The 21,994-nt window shown below is 36.9% G+C and overlaps 1 protein-coding gene across 7 annotated transcripts in view; it reads right to left on the bottom strand.

The window, feature by feature from the left end:
* cep112 (centrosomal protein 112) overlaps nucleotides 1-21,698 on the bottom strand; it is a 272,813-nt gene extending 251,115 nt beyond the window's left edge. For 5 of the 7 annotated variants that reach the window (XM_073856795.1, XM_073856791.1, XM_073856796.1 and 2 more), the window contains exons 1-4: nucleotides 17,279-17,524; nucleotides 16,955-17,061; nucleotides 6,013-6,203; nucleotides 4,741-4,874 (exon numbers count right to left, since the gene is read on the bottom strand). In XM_073856795.1, coding sequence (XP_073712896.1) covers nucleotides 4,741-4,874; nucleotides 6,013-6,203; nucleotides 16,955-17,061; nucleotides 17,279-17,295 — 449 coding nt within the window. In that variant the 5' untranslated portion in view covers nucleotides 17,296-17,524. Of the gene's footprint in view, nucleotides 1-4,740; nucleotides 4,875-6,012; nucleotides 6,204-16,954; nucleotides 17,062-17,278; nucleotides 17,526-21,405 lie in introns of those variants that run through there. The other 2 variants (XM_073856794.1, XM_073856797.1) reach the window with 2 other exon arrangements.
* Between the last annotated feature and the right edge of the window lie 296 nt (nucleotides 21,699-21,994).

Below are 21,994 nucleotides of genomic sequence, written 5' to 3'. Positions count from 1 at the left end.
TTGAAGTTTGCATTTGCTGAAATTTATTTTTGCTTCAAGTTTGCTACTGTTTAGTACTGTTCACTTGAATGCTTTCTTTTTAAATAATAAAGACCTTTTAATCAAAATTAACCTATTAATCATATTAATATGTTGTAGGGGGGAAATAGAACAGTATAAGACTTTCCCAAACACATTTTTATAGGTTCAAAAATAGTGTCTGTTATAGTTGCCAGCAAAGGACCCATTTATGAATTTTTGTCAATATCGCACACCCCTAGGCTGCGTAAACGTGCAAAGGTAAGCTATTATTAGAGTAATAAGTTATTTTACACTTTTATGCGCATGCCCAGTTACGTGATTGGTCATGTTTCATGCGTTTATGGTGGTGTATAGTGTGGATGAAGATTCTTTTTAAAATGCCAGTATAAACGAGGATCGTTTTCATTTTAAAATGCCGTTTTAAAACGCAAATGGTCTAATGTAAACATGGCCTAAAACAGTCAAGAATACGTGTTTAGACACGGATGTTACAACAGGACATATCAAGCAATCTCTTCTAACAAAGCAATAGTGAAACGCAGAAACTTAAATAAAGTAAAATGTCTTACTGTGTATCCTGCTGTGTCATTTTTGTCAGACCCAATATTAGTGGTGCTTTTAATCACAGTCTCTCTGCAAATCCAGCATCGACTTCTTTACAAATGAATCCGTGTACACAAAGTAAACAAACACTCAAAATGCGCTGTATGCAGCTCTATGAAATGACTGAAGGATATATTTATATTGCTGTTCTTCAAACCTTTTCAGGTATTTTCATGATAATAAAGAATATGTTTAATAATTATGTTTGATGAGTGTTGCTTTTTCAAATGCATGTTATAAACGATTCAAACTAACAGTGATTTCAGATCGATAAGGACTTACTGAACAAAAGCCGTAGTACATGAAATAGCTGTAAATAAGATCGGCTGTCCGATTCAGAGTAGTGATCGGCCATGTATTTTTAGTGGAGATCAGCATTGATCGGAGCATCCCTAGTTCCAGGCAACCTGTAACTTGTGCTTTTCCAACCTTCTCCTTGTGAAAGTGCACTGGAACGGCAGTCAAACCCGTGACTCTTACTAGATCGATGTACTCCCAGTTCAGAGTCGTGAGTCGTGGTTTTGAAGTCGTGATTTACGGCATTCTTTTTGCAGGAGAGAGATGCAGCATGGTGATGTGGGAAGCATAACAGCCTCCCCATATTGTCTGCGCATACACATACAGGCCTCATCGACACCAGCTGAACAGATTTTCTACTATGCAGGATATGCGATAAGTCAGTACAGATTTTACAGTATCAATAATATGTGAAAAGGAGTTATTGATGTGAGCTGTGGTGCAACATGCCAGCCAGTGGGGGTTAAAAGGGCAGAAAATAAATCCCTGTGTTTCCCGCCACATCAAAAGACAGATCAAAAAGGGCATAGGCAATACATTTCCAAGAAAATGCATGCACTACACACATACACACAGTGTTTCCTTTGAGCTGGCAGATGAGGGCCAGTCATTGTGATTGGCGTCTGGCCGTTAACAGGTGGATGGGGATAATTGAATCAGATGAAAGTGTGGGATCAAAGAGAACTGTAGAGGTGCTGCAGCCCCGCGGCCTGATTAAAGTCCCCGAGTCTTGACCTGCATCTGATAATAGCAGCCCCAGACTCAGCGACACAAGTCCACAATCTCTCCACTTAAGACACCGGCACCTGGCCGTACTGACTCAGAAACACATCTGATCTCTCTTATGACCGGTCTTGTTGGCGGGGCTTGGCACACAAAAGTTGGAGACTCTCATTGTCGCACTTGGCAATGCTTGTTGAATAGCAAAAGACAAAACAAACCAAATAAATTTGGATTTGGTCTCGGGTGGGTTGATGATATGTCTGTTCAATCAGCTTAAAATATACTTCGATATCCTCTGACTGGATGGTATCAAAGTCTGTACCCACCTTATAATACTGGATTTTCTGTGAAATCTGTCAGCTCCGACTATCTTAAAATGTGCAGACTGGTGCAGGCTTTCAACAAAGACTGATGCAATAAATTGACAAAGACAAAACAAAAGAAATTTCCAATATAATTTATCATAATTTATTAATTTGTATTGGGTATTTACACAACTGACTGAAAGAAAGTTTCTTATAGAAGTTATAGAATCGTAGCTAGCTTCTCATAAACAAGCTGCAAGATTTTAGGAACCATTTATATCCACAAGTTACGGGCAGAAGTTGTATATGTACAATAAATGTCAGCCTGAGCTAGCAGCACTTATTTATCAAGTTACTACTGCTTAGAGACTAAACCATCATTTTCTAAAGAAATAAGAGCAATATTGAACACACAGGTAACCTGACATCTGCAGATTTCTCTACTTTGTTGTCTGTTACAGACACACATGTTTGAACCTCATCCTGCTATGACGCGGAGGTTTGGACTCACATTCATTACACCAGAAACTCAAGTTAAGTAAAGTTCGCCATCAGGTGGACAAACACAGGACTATCTGTAAATCAATTTTAATATTACTAAAAATATACTATTTCATAATAAAAATTGGCTCTATAATACTGTACTGAACAAAATCTCTCTTTCGTGAAGTTACAATGAAATGACAATTATTGTCTGGACACAACAATATTTTATAAGAATATCGTTTTTAGTTCTATGTTCAATAAGAATATATACATTTGACATGACATTTGTTTTCATTTTATTTATTTATTTATTTCGAACTGAGAAAAAGTTAATTACAACACACACATACAGAAAAAAATGTAATTTCCATTAGCTCACCTCATGACAGGAAAGCAACACGCCTGTAACTTTCTCCAACAGAACTTGAGTATGTGATCTAAATGTCTTTAAATCAAACCCTAAAAGTTCACAGTAACAGACTTTCTGAATCAGGACCTGAAATTGCAGAACACCACAATTCTATTATTGTGGTATTGTAAAGGCCCCGCTTATGTGACAAAACACAAACATACGGCTTAGCCTGATTTTGTTTTGTTTAATTAAATGGGTTGATAAATTAACTGAGTGGACCTTGAAATAGGGTCGACCTGTATGCCTACATGTAATTTAAAATTACTTTATTTTTTCAACATAGTACTGGTTAAAGGTCCCGTTCTTTCTGTGTTTTTAAACCTTTGATTGTGTTAACAGTGCGCAAAATAACATGTGTTCATGTTTCACGTGTAGAAAAAAACATTTTTCACACAATTTACTTATCTGTATAGCGCCGTTTTCACTGTCCTAAAAACAAGCTGATGTCTTCTAGAGCACGACTGATATACGGCAGGCCGGTATTAGGCATTTTCCAAACTATCGGTATCTGCATTCATAATGGGCGATAAACTAATATTTAAAAAAAAAACTGACGAAACAGCTTCAACCATGTCATGAGTGTTAGTGCTCGGGCTCTAATAATTACAATTTATAGCATCCTTTGCCTGTGATCCGTCATAGCACACAGATTTATGTTAAACACGGAATAAGTCAGATTTTCGTGATATGTCCGCTTTAAATCACATACAAAAAGCAACCATAAACGTAGACTAGGCACTCCTTTTTCGTCGACGTGAGGAAAAATATAATAGGGTCTGTTACACTTTGTATTTAGAAGTCGATCGGATCACAAGTGGACGAGAGAGACGCATCACGTTTACACCTGGTATTTAAATTCGTCTCTTTTGTCCACTTTCGATCGCTTCTCTCCAGATTACTGAGAGGATGGTCGGTGGACGAGTCCCTCTCCTGTGATTTAAATATGAGCGGGACTAATGACGGGTTTAAATGGATGCAAACTAATATTATGAGTCCACTGCTTGTGTTGTAAGTAAACATGCTACACAATGTTTTGTCTGTGTATATGGAAGAGCTTTCTCTGATATTTCAGCGCAATTGCTGAAATAAGATTGGACAACTTGCACACGCTTGTAAAATGAAACTAATGAAAGACGCGCAGATCAGCCGCTTTAGTTTTTATCAATGAAAGGCTAAAAATAGTGCTGTACACCATGTGTTCGTATTACATTTTATTATATAGTATTTACTATATAGTGTATTTTTTGTAGGATCGGCTAGGTCTGGCTCTATCTGAAGGGTGTTTTTTCTACCTAGGACTTTTTTCCTATACAGGGTTTTTCTCCGAGTTTTTTAAGCCCTTGGGAGACAGCTTATATTAGCTTTACTTCACTAACTAGTACGTTTCATTTTAGCCACTGTATTTTGCTACTTTTGTTGGGCTCTGATTTTTCTGTGCTTCTCTGGTTTTTATTGATGTAAAACTGCTTTGGTACAATTGAGCAATTGTGAAAAGCGCTATACAAATAAAACTTAAAAAACTGAAAAGATTTGAAAAATTGTGACACTACTGTCAACAGTTTTTATTGCTATAAACTTATTTTATTAATTCTAACTCAAAGCACGAAAGTATTCATACAGTACATCATATTAGTATATCTAGTACTTACTTCAAGTTAGGCTAATCAAAAATTACTGAAGTGTTAATTTTTTAATGTAATTTTTGACAGTGGATAATTTGAACCAATTTTGTGGAAACCCAGACATGTGCCGACAGGCCTAATGATTTAATATTCACTCCCAAATTTCATTCAAACGTCATCCTAAATTATAATTAAACTTACTAACTTATCATTTTATGTATAGAAAACTGATTTGAATTACATCCAAACAATACTAGGTCTAAAGTCCTACCTTTGTGCGTTTGAGAGTGGTGATGTGAACCATGTGGCGTCTGCTTGACCCAATTCACCACACACCCAGTCCGGCAGCTCTGCAGAGCTCCACTCCCGTGACTTTCTCACCAATGGTTCATCAAAGTAGATAGACTTCACATAGAAAAACACGCAAAAACGCCAAGTAATCAATACTCATTTTAATTCTCAAAACCTGAAGGATTGAATTTTGGTGTTAGGAACTCTCAGGAGTACAGAATAGTAGTATGTACTGTTCTGAATAGTACTACAGTACTATACAACAATCAAAAGGCCACCATGCCACCATTAGATATGCTGTTTTTGCAAAGGTATAATGACCATAAATAATTATATATATATATATATTTATTAGAATACAAACAGACAACCAAAAACACAGGAAATTTATAAGCAGTATTAAAAAAAAATTTTTTTGTTTTAGTATGATCTCCTCTTACACACTAGCACAGAGGTCTTCAACCTTTTTCAGACCAATGACCCTTAATGGATAGAGAGGTGGAGCAGGGACCCCCAGTACATGTGAAGAGTTTCGTTGCAAAACGAGATGAATCCGTTTTTAACATTATTGTCAAAACATGTTTATTATGATGTTATCATGTTATTATTTTGTTTTATGGTGCTACTTAGCTGTATTTTTTAAGTTATGAAGGTTTAAATCAAAACAAACCAACAGCAGTTGAATTGATATTAATTGGAATGCACAACCAAAAAACTAGTTTTCTGAAAAATAAAAAAAATAAAAAAAAGTTTTGCAACGAAACCCTTTATGTATTAAATTAGGAATGGATTACTTACTTTGTTATGGTTACAATACCAAGGTATTAAAATAATAATTTGTGGTTTATACAATCACATGCTGTTAACATAACATTTAAATTTTACTGATTAAATTTTAAACTAAGAACTGCTCTTCATCTTAATCAAGTTAGCCTGTTAATGCATTTTTATTTGATGTCTAATTTAATTTTTCAAAAATTATATATATATTGAATTCAAACAAAATTTGGAGGACCCCCTGCTGAAGACCCAGGCACAAGCAGGCTATCATTTTTAAACATGTCTAATTCTAATTTAATGACTTATGAAGTATTTAGTGCCAAGAGAGTTCAGACTAAATACTGACTTTTGCCTGAAAAACCCATTTTGTTCTGAAAACTGTCAACATTTTATTTTGTGTACATATTTCCTGTATATTCTGTTTGCACCTTAATAAAGAGACCTAAAAATAAATATATAAATAAATATTTACCATGTATGTGGGTAAAGTCTTGAGGCTGCCAGGTTCAGGTTTGTTGGTAAAGGGGCCCTCCAAAACCCCTGTTCTGAGCATGTGCAGAAGAAGGCGGGCATACATGTTACGATTTTTCCTTCCAGTCAGTCCAGAGCCATAGGTTACAGGGTCACAAAGCTTCTTAATCCACAGCGCACATAGCTGGCGCTCTAATGGGGAAAAAGTGCTTATTATAATAAAATCTATCATTTTGCCTTGCTTGTATTGTACCCTTATATCCTTACACAGAAAAAAGTAATAGCTGTGACAACTCAGAATTCTGTAACTATAAACAGAACTATCACGGTTCCTACACATTTTTCATTTCAAAATTCCATACTTTTCCAGACTCAAACATACAGACTTCACTAAAGATTTTTCAGACCATATTTGAAAATATCTGAAAAAAGCAGTGATTGAACTGTTCACATGTATAGACTAATATTTTACCAAATAATCAGTGGATTGTTATAGCTATACAACATACAAATTAATTAACACCAAACCAAGACATGATCAATGCACGGCAGGGGCGTGTCTAGAGGGGGGGACATGGGGTGGCACCGGCTCCCCCTGGAATATGATTGGCCCCCCCTGGTGCCCCCTCTCCAATCTCATTGGGCCAGCTAGATTTACTGTCAACCTGAAAATGCCCACCGCACCATTGGACCAGAGAGCTGTCAATCACTGTTTGATTTGAGACTCATGCGAACGTGAAGAAGGAGCTGGCGCCCCACCACAGACTCAACACTGGCACAAATCAACACAAATCAAATAGATTTTACATAATTACCATTTACATTTTATTTTACTATTTAAAACGGCTTCATTCACTGTTGCAAGCGCTCAGCAGCGCTTCTCTCACTCTCTCGCGCACGCTTTCTCAATGCTGCGTGCGGAACCTCGACAGTGCCTCTCTTACATGACACTGAGTGAAGGAATTAAAAGTTGGTGGTGTTTTTCCACCTGGGTTCCTCAGTGTACTTGTCTTTTCACGTATACGTTAACAGTCAACAGATGTTACTGACAGAGAAGATGGTTGATCGAGTATCATGACTTAACGAAAGGTTAGTAGTGTTTCTACTATGCGTTTCTTTTGCTGAACACAAAAAAGAAAAGCTTTAAGAATGTCGGTAACCAAAATCAGTTGATGGATCCCATTGACTTTATATGTAGGAACAAAATAACATGGCAGTCAATGGGGTTCATCAACTTTCTGGCTACTAAAGATTCTTCAAAATATTTTATTTTGTGTTCAGCTGAAGAAAAACTCATACAGGTTTGAAATAACTTTAGGATGAGTAAATTATGACAATTTGTTTAAAGTGAACTATTCTGGAACAGAACTGTGTTGTCTAATCCAGGGGTTTTCAAACCTGTCCTGAAGGACCACTAGTACTGCACATTTTGCATGTTTCTCTCATTAAACACACCTGGTTTAAATCTTCAGCTCATTAGAGACTGCAAGACCTGAACTGGGTGTGTAAGGTAACTGAATGAGGTGTGTCACGAAAGGGAAACATGCAAAATGTACAGTACTAGTGGTGCTCCAGGACAGGTTTGAAAACCCCTGGCCTAAACCATGCAAAACACAAAAAAATTATACCATCTATATTAGAGCATGTGGCATTGCACAAGATTTTGTGACCATGCTTAATATTTTCTAAACCAGTATTTATTTTCATTTGAATTTTCTGATTGGCCCCCCTTGACTGGTTCTTGGTCCCCCCTGTGCCCCCTCATTTATAAAATCCTGGATTCGCCCACAGGTCCATTTTTGGAGACCCGCCAATACACGCAAAGTTCAGAACCAGATCCAACCCATCACCCGTGATAATATCAAAATTAAATTCGCACCCGCCTAGACCCGTTAATATTTGGCTCGTTATCCAATCCGTGCCCACGATAAATCACACTAAAATCATTCCAATTTAAGTGATTTATCTCGGACCTCTCTCAACATCACAACAGCATCATGAATGGGCTAATGAAACAGGCTAAAGTGAGCTTTGTTTTGAACCATTCAAATAGCCTACTATCGGCATATAAATAGGCTATGCAACCTGATAACAATACACAAATAGACCTATTAATGAAAAAAGAACAACAAAAAATACAACTTCGTATTAAAACACACTCTCTCCACACATACAATTTTGCAATTTTTTATACCCTAATTACCAACTTTTACTTCATCCATAGCTACTCCTGCAACACTCGCTCCAACTAGGCTACAAAAAGCATCAACAAAAGTTGCACTGTCGCAGTGGTGGTGATGTGATGGGTCAAATGTCATATCGTCGTTGCTTATGTATAATTGTAATTTAGACATACAAATATTGCACATATTTTTTTAATCTGCGCTACTACCCGCCCGCAAGGAGTTAATTATCCGCCTGCATCCCCACCCGTGAATTTTAGGAATGTCACAATCCACACGTTTTAAACACTTTTATGCAGGTATCGACCCGTTGCAGGATTCTGGATCAATGCACATTTTATTGGAATTTAATTGGAATGTAATTCCATTGAAAGATGGCAAGTGGGAACCAATATACATCGTATTGGAATAATGCCCAAAACACACTAGAAAACTGAATTTTGTAAGGGTTTTAATAGAAACAGCTAATGGTTTATAATGAACAGAAATTATTAGAATTTTTGTGATGGTTTCTATTGTTATTTCAGCAGGGTATTACAGTTCTACTACAAAAAAATCTTTCAATACACATTTTCAATAAATATTTTCAATAAACAATGTTTTTTATTGAAAATCTAAGGTACAATAAAGTTTTCTGTGATGGTTAGGGTTTTGGTTAGGGGAAGGGAATATAGAATATACAGTTTGTACGGCATAAAATCCATTACATTTATGGAATATCCCACAAAACATGGTAATCAGAATGTGTGTGCGTGCGGTAGGGCTGCAGCTATCGATTCTTTTTGTAATCGATTAATCTAGCACTGAATCGATCGATTAATCGAGTAATCGGATAAACATTTTTTGTGTGATTTTAAACAACCAAAACAAATAATCCATAACGAAAATCGTAAATGACTTGGCTGTAAAATGTTCAAGCATTTGGCTTTTATTTCTAAAAAACCAGAGGTATTTGGCTCCAAAAAATAAGCCTATTTATTTCAATTTTTACCCATTTAGTGTTTATAAGTGCCAGTGCCAACAATTAAACACTTTAATTTATTAATATGCACAACAGGTGGCATGCTGTAATCTAGCCCTGACATCAAAGTAAATATCTGGTTTATGTACATTTCTACACCTGCAGCAATTACCATTAGGCTACTAACATATAATATATCATTTCTGGGGTGAGCCTATTTGCTATGGTAACAACCTGTGTGTGCACACGTGCTGTGCGTGAGGAAGAGTGACATCCCAGTCAGACATTCAGTTGCTTCATTGCATTTTGGTACTGCAGAAATACATACATTAATTTTCAATAGAACGCTGCATTTGGTTTGCATCACTTGCAATGCGGTGCATTTTAGGTTAAGAATCCGTTCGAAAAATCACAACATCACGTCCCGCTGTATACAGTGAATGCATGCTGAAATTATTGTTGCGTGGCTACATAAATTGCGCGATCGGTCTGACTCGCGTGAGAGAGAATAACTTCCTTATGCTAAACTCCAATAAGACAGAGATTATTATTATTGAACAAAATATATCAGATTACAAGTTGCCCATATATGATTGCATGTGGTGCCGGTTTTTGGTACACACACCTGTAAAGTGCATGCGTGTGTGTGAAGGGGTTCTTTTTTAATCTATACTCTCCTGCAATTGAACGTGAATACGAAAACATTAAAGCTAAACATCATATCTAGTCAAACCGCATAACGACATCGCTACAAAATACAGTATGGGATTAAAATCAGCGGAAGCTACGTTACCTTGTTTCATCGACGCTTGGTGAAACAGCAGTGGATGTTTTCAGTTCAGATGCTGAATGTAATGATAATGTAATGATCCCAAACTTTAGACATTCTCTCTCTGCCGTTTATGGACATATTCGCTCCGCCATCGCGCCACCTAAATTCAAAATGTACCAAGCGCTATGATGTGCTTCCTGAACATTGAACAACGGTCCGTGTGAATCAGATCTCAGCGCGTGTAGTGCGCGTCATAGGAATTTAACGAGGCTTCGAGGCGATTTGTAATAAAAAAATGCCAATAACCAAATAATGTTTCTGCACATATTTTCAAATATATTTATCTTCTTTACTACACTATTCTGTGCAGACTCAGCAGATGCAGGACTTTCAGCTAATGTGCAATTGAATGCAATTGAAGTGAACTTATTAAGGTACTTGCAGGTAGTTTCTCTAAAGGATTGTTATATGAGAGAATTTCTTTACTGGCTATCAGAAACAATTGCACTTTATAATCTTTTGATATAGAATAACATTTACATTCACTTACTGCACATCATATTTCATTAACCACATTCTTGGGAACTGCTGAAAGTGTTGGTGTATTATTTACAACTGCACAAAATCTCATAATAATCTACAATTTAAGTTCATTCAACTACAAGTTAATTTATCAGCAATTAAAGTGTTGCATTGGCTATGGGTTTAAAAAGGACACCTGCTCCAGAGATGATTTGTACAATCAATTAGTTTGGAGAGATCACTCCTGCTAGGACATCATATGAAGATGCAGGACCACCACTTGTTTTTTATTCTGCTTTTTAAGTCACGTTAAGACGTATGAATCAAACATCAATGTCACGTGACTACGCTAAATAAAGCTCTGGTGCATTTCACAAGTGTTTCGAAAGGTGCCTTACCTGCCGAATCTGCATTTGATTGACAGGGTCGAAAACAAAAATACCTTAAAATGCATTTTACCCCAAAGCAAATGATCTTCTAAGTTACTGAAAATAAAGAAAAGTAATTTTTCCTTCTTTGTATAAGTACTTGCTAAAAATCTCCACATGCCAGCAACAAGTGTTCCTTGTGAGAGATTTTTTTTCAGAAGATTTAATTTTTAAAATGAAGTAGGCTGTGTCCTTCAACAGCAGAACAATTAATATTTCTGAATAAAAATCTTGATATGTAAGAAATGTCACATTGTGGCTTGGTTTTTATTTATTAATTTCTTATTATTATTTTCATTTACCACCATTTAATTTGTAAATCTCTCATTTTTCATGGTCAGAATAACCTATAATTCACAATAAATAGCCTAAACCAAGATCATGTTGTTATACAGATGTCGAAACAGATTCTATCAATGTGGACAGGGATGCATCACCCTAGGTTCAATCCTAAGGCGCCAGCATGTTATTCAAGAACACTATTTACTCTGCCATCCCATCATTTATGTTGCACAAACTACAATTTGTCAGTGCCCATCTGAGCCACATCATTCACATGACGACATGCCAGCGACCACTAGGTGTCACTGTGGAGGCACTTTTGGATTAATCTGTCAAAGCATGGAAACAATACGGCACAATTGATTCATCTGTTTCGGTGTTTCACTAAACATTGCTCTGCTCACCACTAGTTTCTGGATCATTTTTTTACTTAATAAAGTCCCAAACCTTCTATGTAGATATCAGAGAACAACATATTATTTCAATGCATTCTTTGGCACCTCTAAACTCTTCAGCTAGAACATCGTTTCTCAAACCTGTCCTGCACTCTCAGAAAAAGGTACATAAGTCGTCACTGAAGGGGTACTCTTTCAAAAAAGTACACCTTTAGTACCTATAGAGCCCATATTAGTACTAGGCTACCTCAAAGCTAAATAGTGCATTGAAATATCTTTAACTGGGGCCCGTTTCAGAAAGCTGATTAAGTGAAAATTTTGAGAAGCGGTTTCCTGGACAGGGTTTAGATTAATCTAGGAATAGGCCTTAGTAATTTTAGGACAATAAAGAAGTTTTTACAAACAAACCTTACCAAAAACTATATACTAGCGTGCTTCTTGAGACAAAACAATGACACTGTGTGTGTGTCAACTATATACACACATCCATCCAGTAACACCAGAGGGACAGTTGTGACATTTTAAACCATCGCCTGAAAAGTTACAAACATGAAGTCAATAGGAGACGGTTTCATCGAACGCACGTGCGCTGACGCGATACACGTCTGGATCCGAACTTTACTTTCGTTTTTTTAATGGTCTGACTAGTTGCTAAACTGATTTCTTGAACAAATGCCTTGTCGAAAATAACAAATGTTTTGGTTTCCTAGGTAATCTATGTGTTGTTTTTTTGCTTGTTATATTTATTCTTAGCGGAGTTTACCAGAAGTTACGTGCGGACCACGACAGCCGCTTGTTTATGTTGTTACTGCTGAAACCGTCTATATTCCATGTACAAACACTCCTATTGTAAAGATACTGGTTTGCCATTGTGCTTTTATATTTGAACATTAAAGACCAGTCACCCCCAAGCAACAACACGAAATGATTGAATACATCTTCATGTGACATATCAGGCCACTTCTTTATTTCATCCTCACACTGGTTCAAACATGGCAGGTGTAGTAAATATTTACCATAATAACTTTTTAAATCATGTTTTACGCGTGCTCCCACTACACTGTTTTCTACCGGCTGGCTATTGAAACGGACGTCTCGCACAAAGAAGGGAAATACTTACTTCACTTACTTCCACATTCAAAAATAAGGTGGATACTTAAGAGTCTGTTTCCAGGGTAACTTTCTCTGTGAACCTAACCTGGTTGGGAGCAGGTTTTATTCTGTAAACTCAGAGTTTCTTGTGGTCTCCTCCCCATTTAAAAATGAAGAGTGGTGTTTAACTATCTTGTTAGTTAATTTAGAACATTTATTAATTGCGCACATTTTTATTACATACACTTTAAAACAATTTTTAGTCTTTTAGTTATAATCAAATTGCCAGTGCAAGTCATTTTAACTTAGTTGAACTTTAAACTCAGCACGCTGTAGTAACATCATACCTCCTGACTACTCCCCCTCTCGCTTAAACTTCCATCAGTATTACTGCACCTGAGGTCGTGCTTTTCCACTAAACAATAATTTCTCATTTTTTATCCACTTAAAAAAAACACATTTTATTTTGTGCCACCATACTTACTCGTGTAACTACTCATGTAACAGTATTAAATAGGGAAAACATAAAAGTGTTTGGTGGCTTCTAAATTCATCCGCGTTTGGATCCTAAGGAATGAATGGGGCAAGGCTAAATGGTACACATTCACCACCCGCTGTACAAAGATTAAATGTAAGCATTGGAAAAAGATAGGCATTTATTAATTAATCTAAGTTCAGGTAAGAACATAGTAAAATATTGAAAAACGGTGAAATTTTTTTTTTAATAGTTAGTTTTTTTGTGCACTGTATGAGAACTTAATGTAAGTGCTATTGAAATTCATTACATGGCTTTGTTTACGGATATGATAACTTAATGTTAATTATGTAGTATTATGTTTGTGCTACAACAGTTTGGCCTGTGCTACAAAACTTTTAACGTCTGTAGCACCAGCGTTATGTGCAAAATAAGTTAATGTACAGCCCTGACCTTACTGAAATGGGCCCCAGAATGGTATATATTAGAACCATAGACCGTAAAAAAATATGGACGTAGTGTCCGTGACGTCACCCATTGGTTTGTGAAGATCGCTTTTGAAGCTTAAAGTAGGCGTTGCCTGCCGTCGCCATCTTGGCCGCGCGTCCCCGCGAATTACTCGCGGAAAACCGAAAATGGGTAAAGAGGCGGGACATGGGTGAAGCTGAGGTGAAACCACGCCCGCCTAGCGCGAGTCTAGTGACAGCAGTGGCTGTTCAACCGACACTCAAGCGACCACGCCCTTAATTATGCAGAAGTTTAAGGCTTAATATAATCTAAACGGGTGAGTTACAAAAAAATTCACCCCCCTCACAGTTGTCATGAGGGGCAAAATTAGCTATATAGGCCAAAAACACTTTTTGTACCAGGCTGTAAACATATTATTTTCTACTGTAAAGTTGGCCATTTTTAACATGGGAGTCTATGGGAATTGACTCCCTTTTGAAGCCAGCCTCAAGCGGCCAGTCGATGAATTGCAGTTTAAGTCACTTCCGTGTTGGCTTCATTAGAGATATCGGAAGGTTGCCCCTCGATTAGAACATTTTTAAAGGTGTGTGTATAGTATGTTAACAATATCGTCGCTGTCCGATGAAACTCACGTATGTTCATTTTGCCGATTTTGAGATTTTTCGACAGATTGAATGTCCAGGTTCATATCCATATACAGTATGCTTCACATACCTAAATAGCCAATGAAAACTTGTGAAATCATGTCATCTGATTTTCACGTACCCGTTTGGTGTCAAAGCTGTCAATCACGCCGCATATCTTCCGCCTGTGAAGCATCTCGCCGGTCTCGTAAAGTTTCATCGAACCTCGGCACTGGATATAGCCGAATAAACATGACAATGACTTTCCTTCGAGGTAAACGTTTCCCCCGGACGCCAGACTAACATCTATGAGTTACTTAATTACGGTAGGACTGTGCAAACAAAGTATTTGTCTAGCATTGGTGTTATACGCTGGGGATTTCCCCACCACTTTGTGAAAGCATTTGGTTAAAATGTTCTGAAAAATCAAGCGATGCTTAAGACTGGTTTTGTGGTCCAGGGTCACATATGTTGCGTTGTATGCTGATGGTGTGTTTTCTTGTACATGTGTAATGAAATTCATTGTAATCATTTATTAAACGCGCTGCTGTTTTCTACGTTGTGGTGCTTTGGCATTGTTCGGTTGAGCTGGTGTTGCAGGGACTTTGTCAGTGTATTGATTCATTGTCCCTTCATAGCTTGCAAGAGACATTTAATACACTTATAATTAATATTAAATAAAGTAAGCGTATTTAACTAAGACGTAGGCTATTTAATAAACTGAGCGTATTCATCTGTCAATACGAAACGCGACTTGGCCATTCTAATTAATGATCGGAAGAACGCGTATCGATCACAGTTACTGTAAAATATGCACGCATGTCCATTTAAACTCAATTTTGGTCAAATGTGGATTATATCATTACACTGGCAAGAATATGGTTACATGATCTCATAAACTTATATTTTATTCACAATAGAATATAGATAACAAATCAAATGTTGAAAGTAAGATATTTTGAAATGTCATGCCAAATATTGGCTCATTTTGGATTTTATGAGAGCTACACATTCCAAAACAAGTTGGGACAGGTAGCAATAAGAGGCCAGAAAATTTAAAAGGAGGACCAATGTTTAGGAATAGGAATGTTGTCCCATTCTTGTCCAATACAAACTTCTAGTTGCTCAACTGTCTTATGTCTTCTTTGTCGCATTTTCCTCTTTATGATGCACCAAATGTTTTCTGTGGGGGAAAGATCTGGACTGCAGGCTGGCCATTTCAGTACTTAGATCCTTCTTCTACACAGCCATGATGTTGTAATTGATGCAGTATGTGGTCTGGCATTGTCATGTTGGAAAATGCAAGGTCTTCCCTGAAAGAGACGACGTCTGAATGGGATCATATGTATCTAGAACTTGGATAAACCTTTCAGCATTGATGGTGCCTTTCCAAATGTGTAAGCTGCCCATCCCACAAGCAATCATGCAACCCCATACCATCAGAGATGCAGGCTTCTGAACTGAGCGCTAAAAACAACTTGGGTTGTCATTGTCCTCTTTAGTCCGGATCAAATGGCCTCCCAGTTTTCCAAAAAGAACTTCAAATTTTGATTCGTTGGACCACAGAACAGTTTTCCACTTTGCCAAAGTCCATTTTAAATGAGCCTTGCCCAGAGAAAACCCTGTGCTTCTGGATCATGTTTAGATGTGGTTTCTTGTTTGACCTATAGAGTTTAAGCTGGCAACGGCGAATGACACGGTGGATTGTGTTCACCGACAATGTTTTCTGGAAGTATTCCTGAGTCCATGTTGTGATTTCCATTACAGTAGCTTTCCTGTATGTGATGCAGTGCCGTCTAAGAGCCCGAAGATCACGGGCATCCAGAATGGTTTTCCGGCCTTGACCCTTACGCACAGAGATTGTTCCAGATTCTCTGAATCTTTGAATGGTATTATGCACTGTAGATGATGATACCTTCAATCTCATTGCAATTTTTCTCTGAGAAACTCAGAAAACTATTTTTCTCTGCGGCATTGGGGGAATTGGTGATTCGCTGCCCATCTTGACCTCTGAGAGACACTGCCACTCTGAGAGGCTCTTTTTATATCCAATCATGTTGCCAATTGACCTAATAAGTTGCAAATTGATCCTTCAACTGTTCCTTATGTGTACATTCAAATTTCTGGCCTCTTATTGTTACCTGTCCCAAATTTTTTTGGGAAGTGTAGCTCTCATGAAATTTGGCATAACACTTCAAAATATCTCACTTTCAACATTTGATATGTTATCTATATTCTACTGTGAATAACATATAAGTTTATGAGATTTGTAAATTATTCCATTACTTTTTTACTCACAATTTCTACAATGTCCTAACTTTTTCTGATTTAGGGTTTTAATTCCTCACGCTTTGGACTCACAGCCTGTAAGTTAACTCCTGTTAGCATTGCATTGTGAGCGAATCTTTCAAACATGGTAAGGACCGTCACATTTCAGGCCAATCACAACGTACAAAATAGCTGGACAATCGGGGACAAATCACTTTTCAAATTGATGGGTTTGGTACAAAATCAGTGCTTACTTTCAGGAAGACAGGATATCTGGAGCTACAAAAATGTCTGTAGTGAAAATAATGTGATTTTTGAACCATTAACCACACAAACACATTGTATTATACCAAATACACAAAATAACGTTGTTTTTTAGCAATGAAATATGTGCCCTTTTTATAGGGTACTGCCCCAGTGACAGCTTAAATGATTCAATATTATTCATCTAAAAATCTCAAAACACACACTTACCTGTCTTATGTGGCAGTTTCAGCACATACGGCTTCATATCAACAAGATAATGATCAAATTCAGAGTCCAGAGCCCTTGAGGAATCATCTTGATTATTCATGATGCTCCTTGAAAAAAAAATCATGAAATCATCTTGAAGCCTTTATCAATTGACTGCTGTTTATTATTAATCATTAAATAAACATGTACATTCAGTATATCATTAGACAGTCTACAGCTTAAACACAAGTTATTAACTTAATTAATCTATTAAAAACAGCCATTAGGTTATGTGGTTAGTATTATTTTATATCATTAAATGGTTGTTTTATTCGATTAGCTCACCAGTTAGCAGAAATCATTCACAGATATTCGCAGAAACAACACACTCCTTGTGTTTTTAGCGCGATGGGTTTATATAAGGTACTCATGTAAATAATATCTCTTTAAAATAAATACTTGTTATTGTGGGTTTAAGTAAAATTCATGAATAAATAATAAACTGTTGTTGCACTGTTATCTGAAACTGAGATTGTGTGCTACTGCTCTATTCACTTGTTGCTGCTTAGCGCTCCCAAACGGTTTCAAACCAATACATTGTGAAGACACATACAGCGCTACAGAAATTTTATTTTTCAAAATTAAAGTCTCTCAGGGCAGAAACAGCAACTGCTAGACTAGACCGTCTCATGTCAGTTCGCTTAATACGTTTTATGTAATATATGCAATGTTGTATTTCATATATGACATTTCTGAATTTGCTAAATAATAATAATAATAATTTCAGATTTTATCAGAGGCTGAAATGAGACGGTCTAGTTAGCCCATAAATATGTATAAAGGCTACAATGTCTCGACCGCGCTGAGTGGAACGTCCGCATTTTGGCGGCCATCTTACCACAGGCAGCTCGCTCACTCGTAGTATTGAGTTTTAATGGTGCAGGTACTTTCAAATGACCATAACTTGCTTAATTTTTTACCGATTTTCAAACGGGTTGGTTTGTTATAAACGTCAAAGATGTACCTATGACACTGTATTTTTATACAAAAAAAAAAAAACAAAAAAAATCACGAAATATGTTTAAGCATCCAGAATTATAGCCACATTAAAGGGGTCATACGGTGAAAATCTGACTTTTTCTATGTTTAAGTGCTATAATGGGGTCCCCAGTGCTTCTGTCAACCTAGAAAACGTGAAAATGATCAACCCAGTAACTTAGTTTGGGTAAGCCATTTACTGCAAGCATGTAAAAAATAGGTCATTCAGATTTTGCCTGTTTTGTGAGGTAGGTATAGAGATTGACCGATGTGGATTTTTCAGTGCCAATGCCGATACCGATTTTTGTTTCATCAGCCTTAGCCGATGACCGATACAGGCTGCCGATTTTCTTGAGCCGATATTTGAAGCCGATACTGCTTTTGCTCACTCAATAAAAATGACACGATGATGCCAAATGTTACAATTCTCAATTTTAGTCTCAAAAAAAGTCTCAATTTTAAAAAAGTAACATGTATAAAAACTATATTTAACAAATAGTAAAAACAGGTGAGGGTGCTATGGAACCATCTTTTGATGTTGTCATGGAAAGGTTGGTTGTTTTTATTCACATGACCTGCAATCGCTTGCGGCTTCCAGCACCCTGTCTGTAAATAATGCCAGGAAAAAATCGGCAAACACAGCAGCCACATATCGGCCGATATATCGGTCTATCACTGGTAGGTAGCAAGGCAAATTACAATAATACCACTCCCTTATCTGCACTATCCAACCACATCACTGCCATTTAGTGCAGAGAGAAAGAGAGAAAAAAGAAAAACTTGACAGCAGGGGCGATTCCAGGATTTTATAAATGGGGGGGGGCACAGGAAGGAAGCCAAAAGCCAGTCAAGGGGGGCCAATCAGAAAATTCAAATGAAAATAAATACTGGTTTAGAAAATATTAAGCATGGTCCCAAAATCTTGTGCAATGCCACATGCTCTAATATAGATGGTATAATTTTTTTGTGTTTTGCATGGTTTAGATCAGGGCCCGTATGTATAAAGCCGCTCAGAGTAAAATTTTAGTCTTAAGTGTGTCAAAATTCTAAGAATGACGTCATTTTAATCTTATTCCTAGACTTAAGAATAAGTTTGATTTATGAAGCCTACTAAGTGTTAAGACTAGGTCTCAGCTCCTAAATTATTTAAGAGAGCTGGAGAGGTCTCTTAACCTAGTTAAGAGTAACAAGAGGGCAGCAGAGAGGTGAAGATCATGCACTTTACAACAAAGAATGTGTTAGAATTACTTTAATTCAAATTTATTTTTATAGCACTTTTGAAAAAAAATATTGTTGCATTGTTGCAGAGCAGAAAATGTACAATAAATACATGTTAGTAGTATATAGACAGTAGATAGGAATTAATATAACATGAAATATAAAGAGTAGAGGGGTTTTTATACAATGTACATTATATTACACAATATAATATACAGTATAAGATGTATATTAGTGAAACTTATTCAATTGCTTGCACAATACCAAAAATTTTTATGGGATTAGTAAGAGAGCAATGGTATTTACTTAAACGTATATACATTTGAATAATATACACTGTAAAAAGTTAAAGTTGGATCAAATTATTGCTAATGCCTAAAAATGTAATGTTTTTTCAACTTAAATTTCTCAGTTTAAGTGAAATGATTAAAGATAAAAATGTTTAAATATTATGTGTTACCAATTGAAGTAAGTTTTTTAAGTAGAGCTGCATTTACGTTTTACAGTTTATGATAGGTAAATAAAATACCATAAAATGTAAATAAAATCTACAATAACAAATGTGAAGTATCTACAAGTTTGCAGTGACACTATAACTGTAAAGTGATACAACCCTGACCCACACTCTTAAGAAAAATGATTCTTCAAAAGGTTCTGAAACGATGGTAAAGGTTCTATTTTGCTGAAATGGTTCTTTGTCTTGGCAAAAGGGTTCTTCAGTTCCCTCCTTTTTTGATTTTAAATTTAGTCAGTTATTTTCAAGCTGCCTCTTGATTATTTTCACCTGTAAAAGCCATGAACCATCTTAGGACAGGGCGCTCGATCACTCGTAGCATTGAGTTTAATGGTGCAGGTACTTTTAAATGACCATAACTTGCTCAATTTTCTACCGATTTTCAAACGGCCTGGGTCTCTACAAACGTTATTAACGTGGCTATGATTCTGGATGCTTTAACATGTTTCATGAATTTATTTTTTATTTTTAGTATAGGTATGCAGTGTCATAGGTACATCTTTGACGTTTATAACAAACCAAACCGTCTGAAAATCGGCAAAAAATTAAGCAAGTCACGGTCATCCAAAAGCACCTGCATCACCAAAACTCAATGCCACGAGTGAGCGAGCGCCCTGTCCTAAGATGGCCGCCGAAATGCGGACGTTGCACTCAGTTGCCCAGCAGCGCGGACGAGCCATCTAGCCTTTATACATATCTATGATTTCAGCCGCGTGCCTCTTCTTCTTCGTTGGATAACTCCTCGTCCGGGGCATCATGGGATAGTGAAGTGTCCATCGTATGCACACTTGCTGCGTCCGAAAACTCAAGGCAGTGACTCGTTGCCTCGCTGCCTCATGAGGAAATGACTTCGGAGGCATGAAGGTAGCTCAGAGAAAGACTTTCGGACACACTTCTAAGGCAGCGTGTTTGAAATTTAAACAGGGAGCGCCTTTGTGATAACTAATCACATATTTGAAAACTACAATACTAATTTATCGCTAGAAATGCAATTAAAAGGTGTAAAAAGTGAAAATATACCTTTATTTACACTAAATTGGTGGTCCAGTCACGTCCTTGGCCGCCATTTTATTTTCTCGAACTCGACCGGACTCGACCAATCACATTCTTAATGTACGTCCACGCATAGGTATCTCAGGAGACAGGAAGTAAACCAAACATTGAATTCGGACATGCCTTGATGCCTTGCTGCCTTGGAAAGCTGCCTCAGAAGGCAGCAATTTAGAGTTTTCGGACGCAGCCACTGCAAAATCTAACCGGAAGTAGTAGGTCATCCGGGTACTTTTCGCATACTGTTTTTCGAATACTATGTATTCGGACATACTACTCGCCTCGCCTACTGCTTTTCGCGTACTATATAGTATGTAGTAGGCGGTTTCGGACGCAGCGTCATTCCTCCTCAGCAAAATGCATGACGTGAAAGCGTCATAGGCTACGACAGATTCAACAGATAGTGATTTTACTAAAGAACTCGTTCGAAAGATTGTTATTTAATGAGAAAATGCCCATCAAACAACAAGGCGCAATACAAAATTGCATGTGTTGTCATTTAAGTGTAAATATTCCAACGACATTAAATCATACAGCCTATGACACGATCACAGTCTGCCACCATAAATAGTTGATTGGAGTAATACTCCTGACTATAAACTGTAAATAATAATGACACCACTATAAACATTAAGAAAATGTCTAAACTCACCATTACATGTCCTGTATTAGTCTGAGACGGGGCTTCTGGTTCATAATAACAAGTCCAATATCTTTGATCATGTCCCTTCGCGCGAAGAAAAGCAGAAATACATTTCTCAGACGAGCATTTATCATCGATGAGCGTAACGTTATAGGGTTTTTTTATACAATATGTAGTGAAGAACAGTCTTTCAACACAGCATGAAGTCATTATCGTTTCATTTCGCTGACGTTTGAAAAGATGTCCTCAGTAATCCAACATTTCCATGAGTGATGTAATAGTCTCCGTCTCCAAAAGTAAACAGACATAAGCAGATGTCATCGTGGAAACGCTAAACTCGATGATTTGCGACTCGCTGTTTTCAAATTCAGTTCAATCGCGCGTAGGCGGAACTAACAATGACTGACGAATCATATTCAACGTTTCATGTTGACAAGCGTGTGCATATGATATAGGGTAAAAGAAAACTGCGAAACAGACTGAACAAACTTGAACTTAAATTTTATATTTTAATTATATTTAAAATTGTATTACATATATGAAATTATAGTGTGATAAGACGTATATTCGTAGTACTAGTATTTATTTTTGTTAAATT

The sequence above is a fragment of the Misgurnus anguillicaudatus genome, chromosome 19, assembly GCF_027580225.2.
Source record: "Misgurnus anguillicaudatus chromosome 19, ASM2758022v2, whole genome shotgun sequence".
Lineage (NCBI taxonomy): Eukaryota > Metazoa > Chordata > Actinopteri > Cypriniformes > Cobitidae > Misgurnus > Misgurnus anguillicaudatus.
This window is presented reverse-complemented; position numbering and strand designations above follow the sequence as displayed.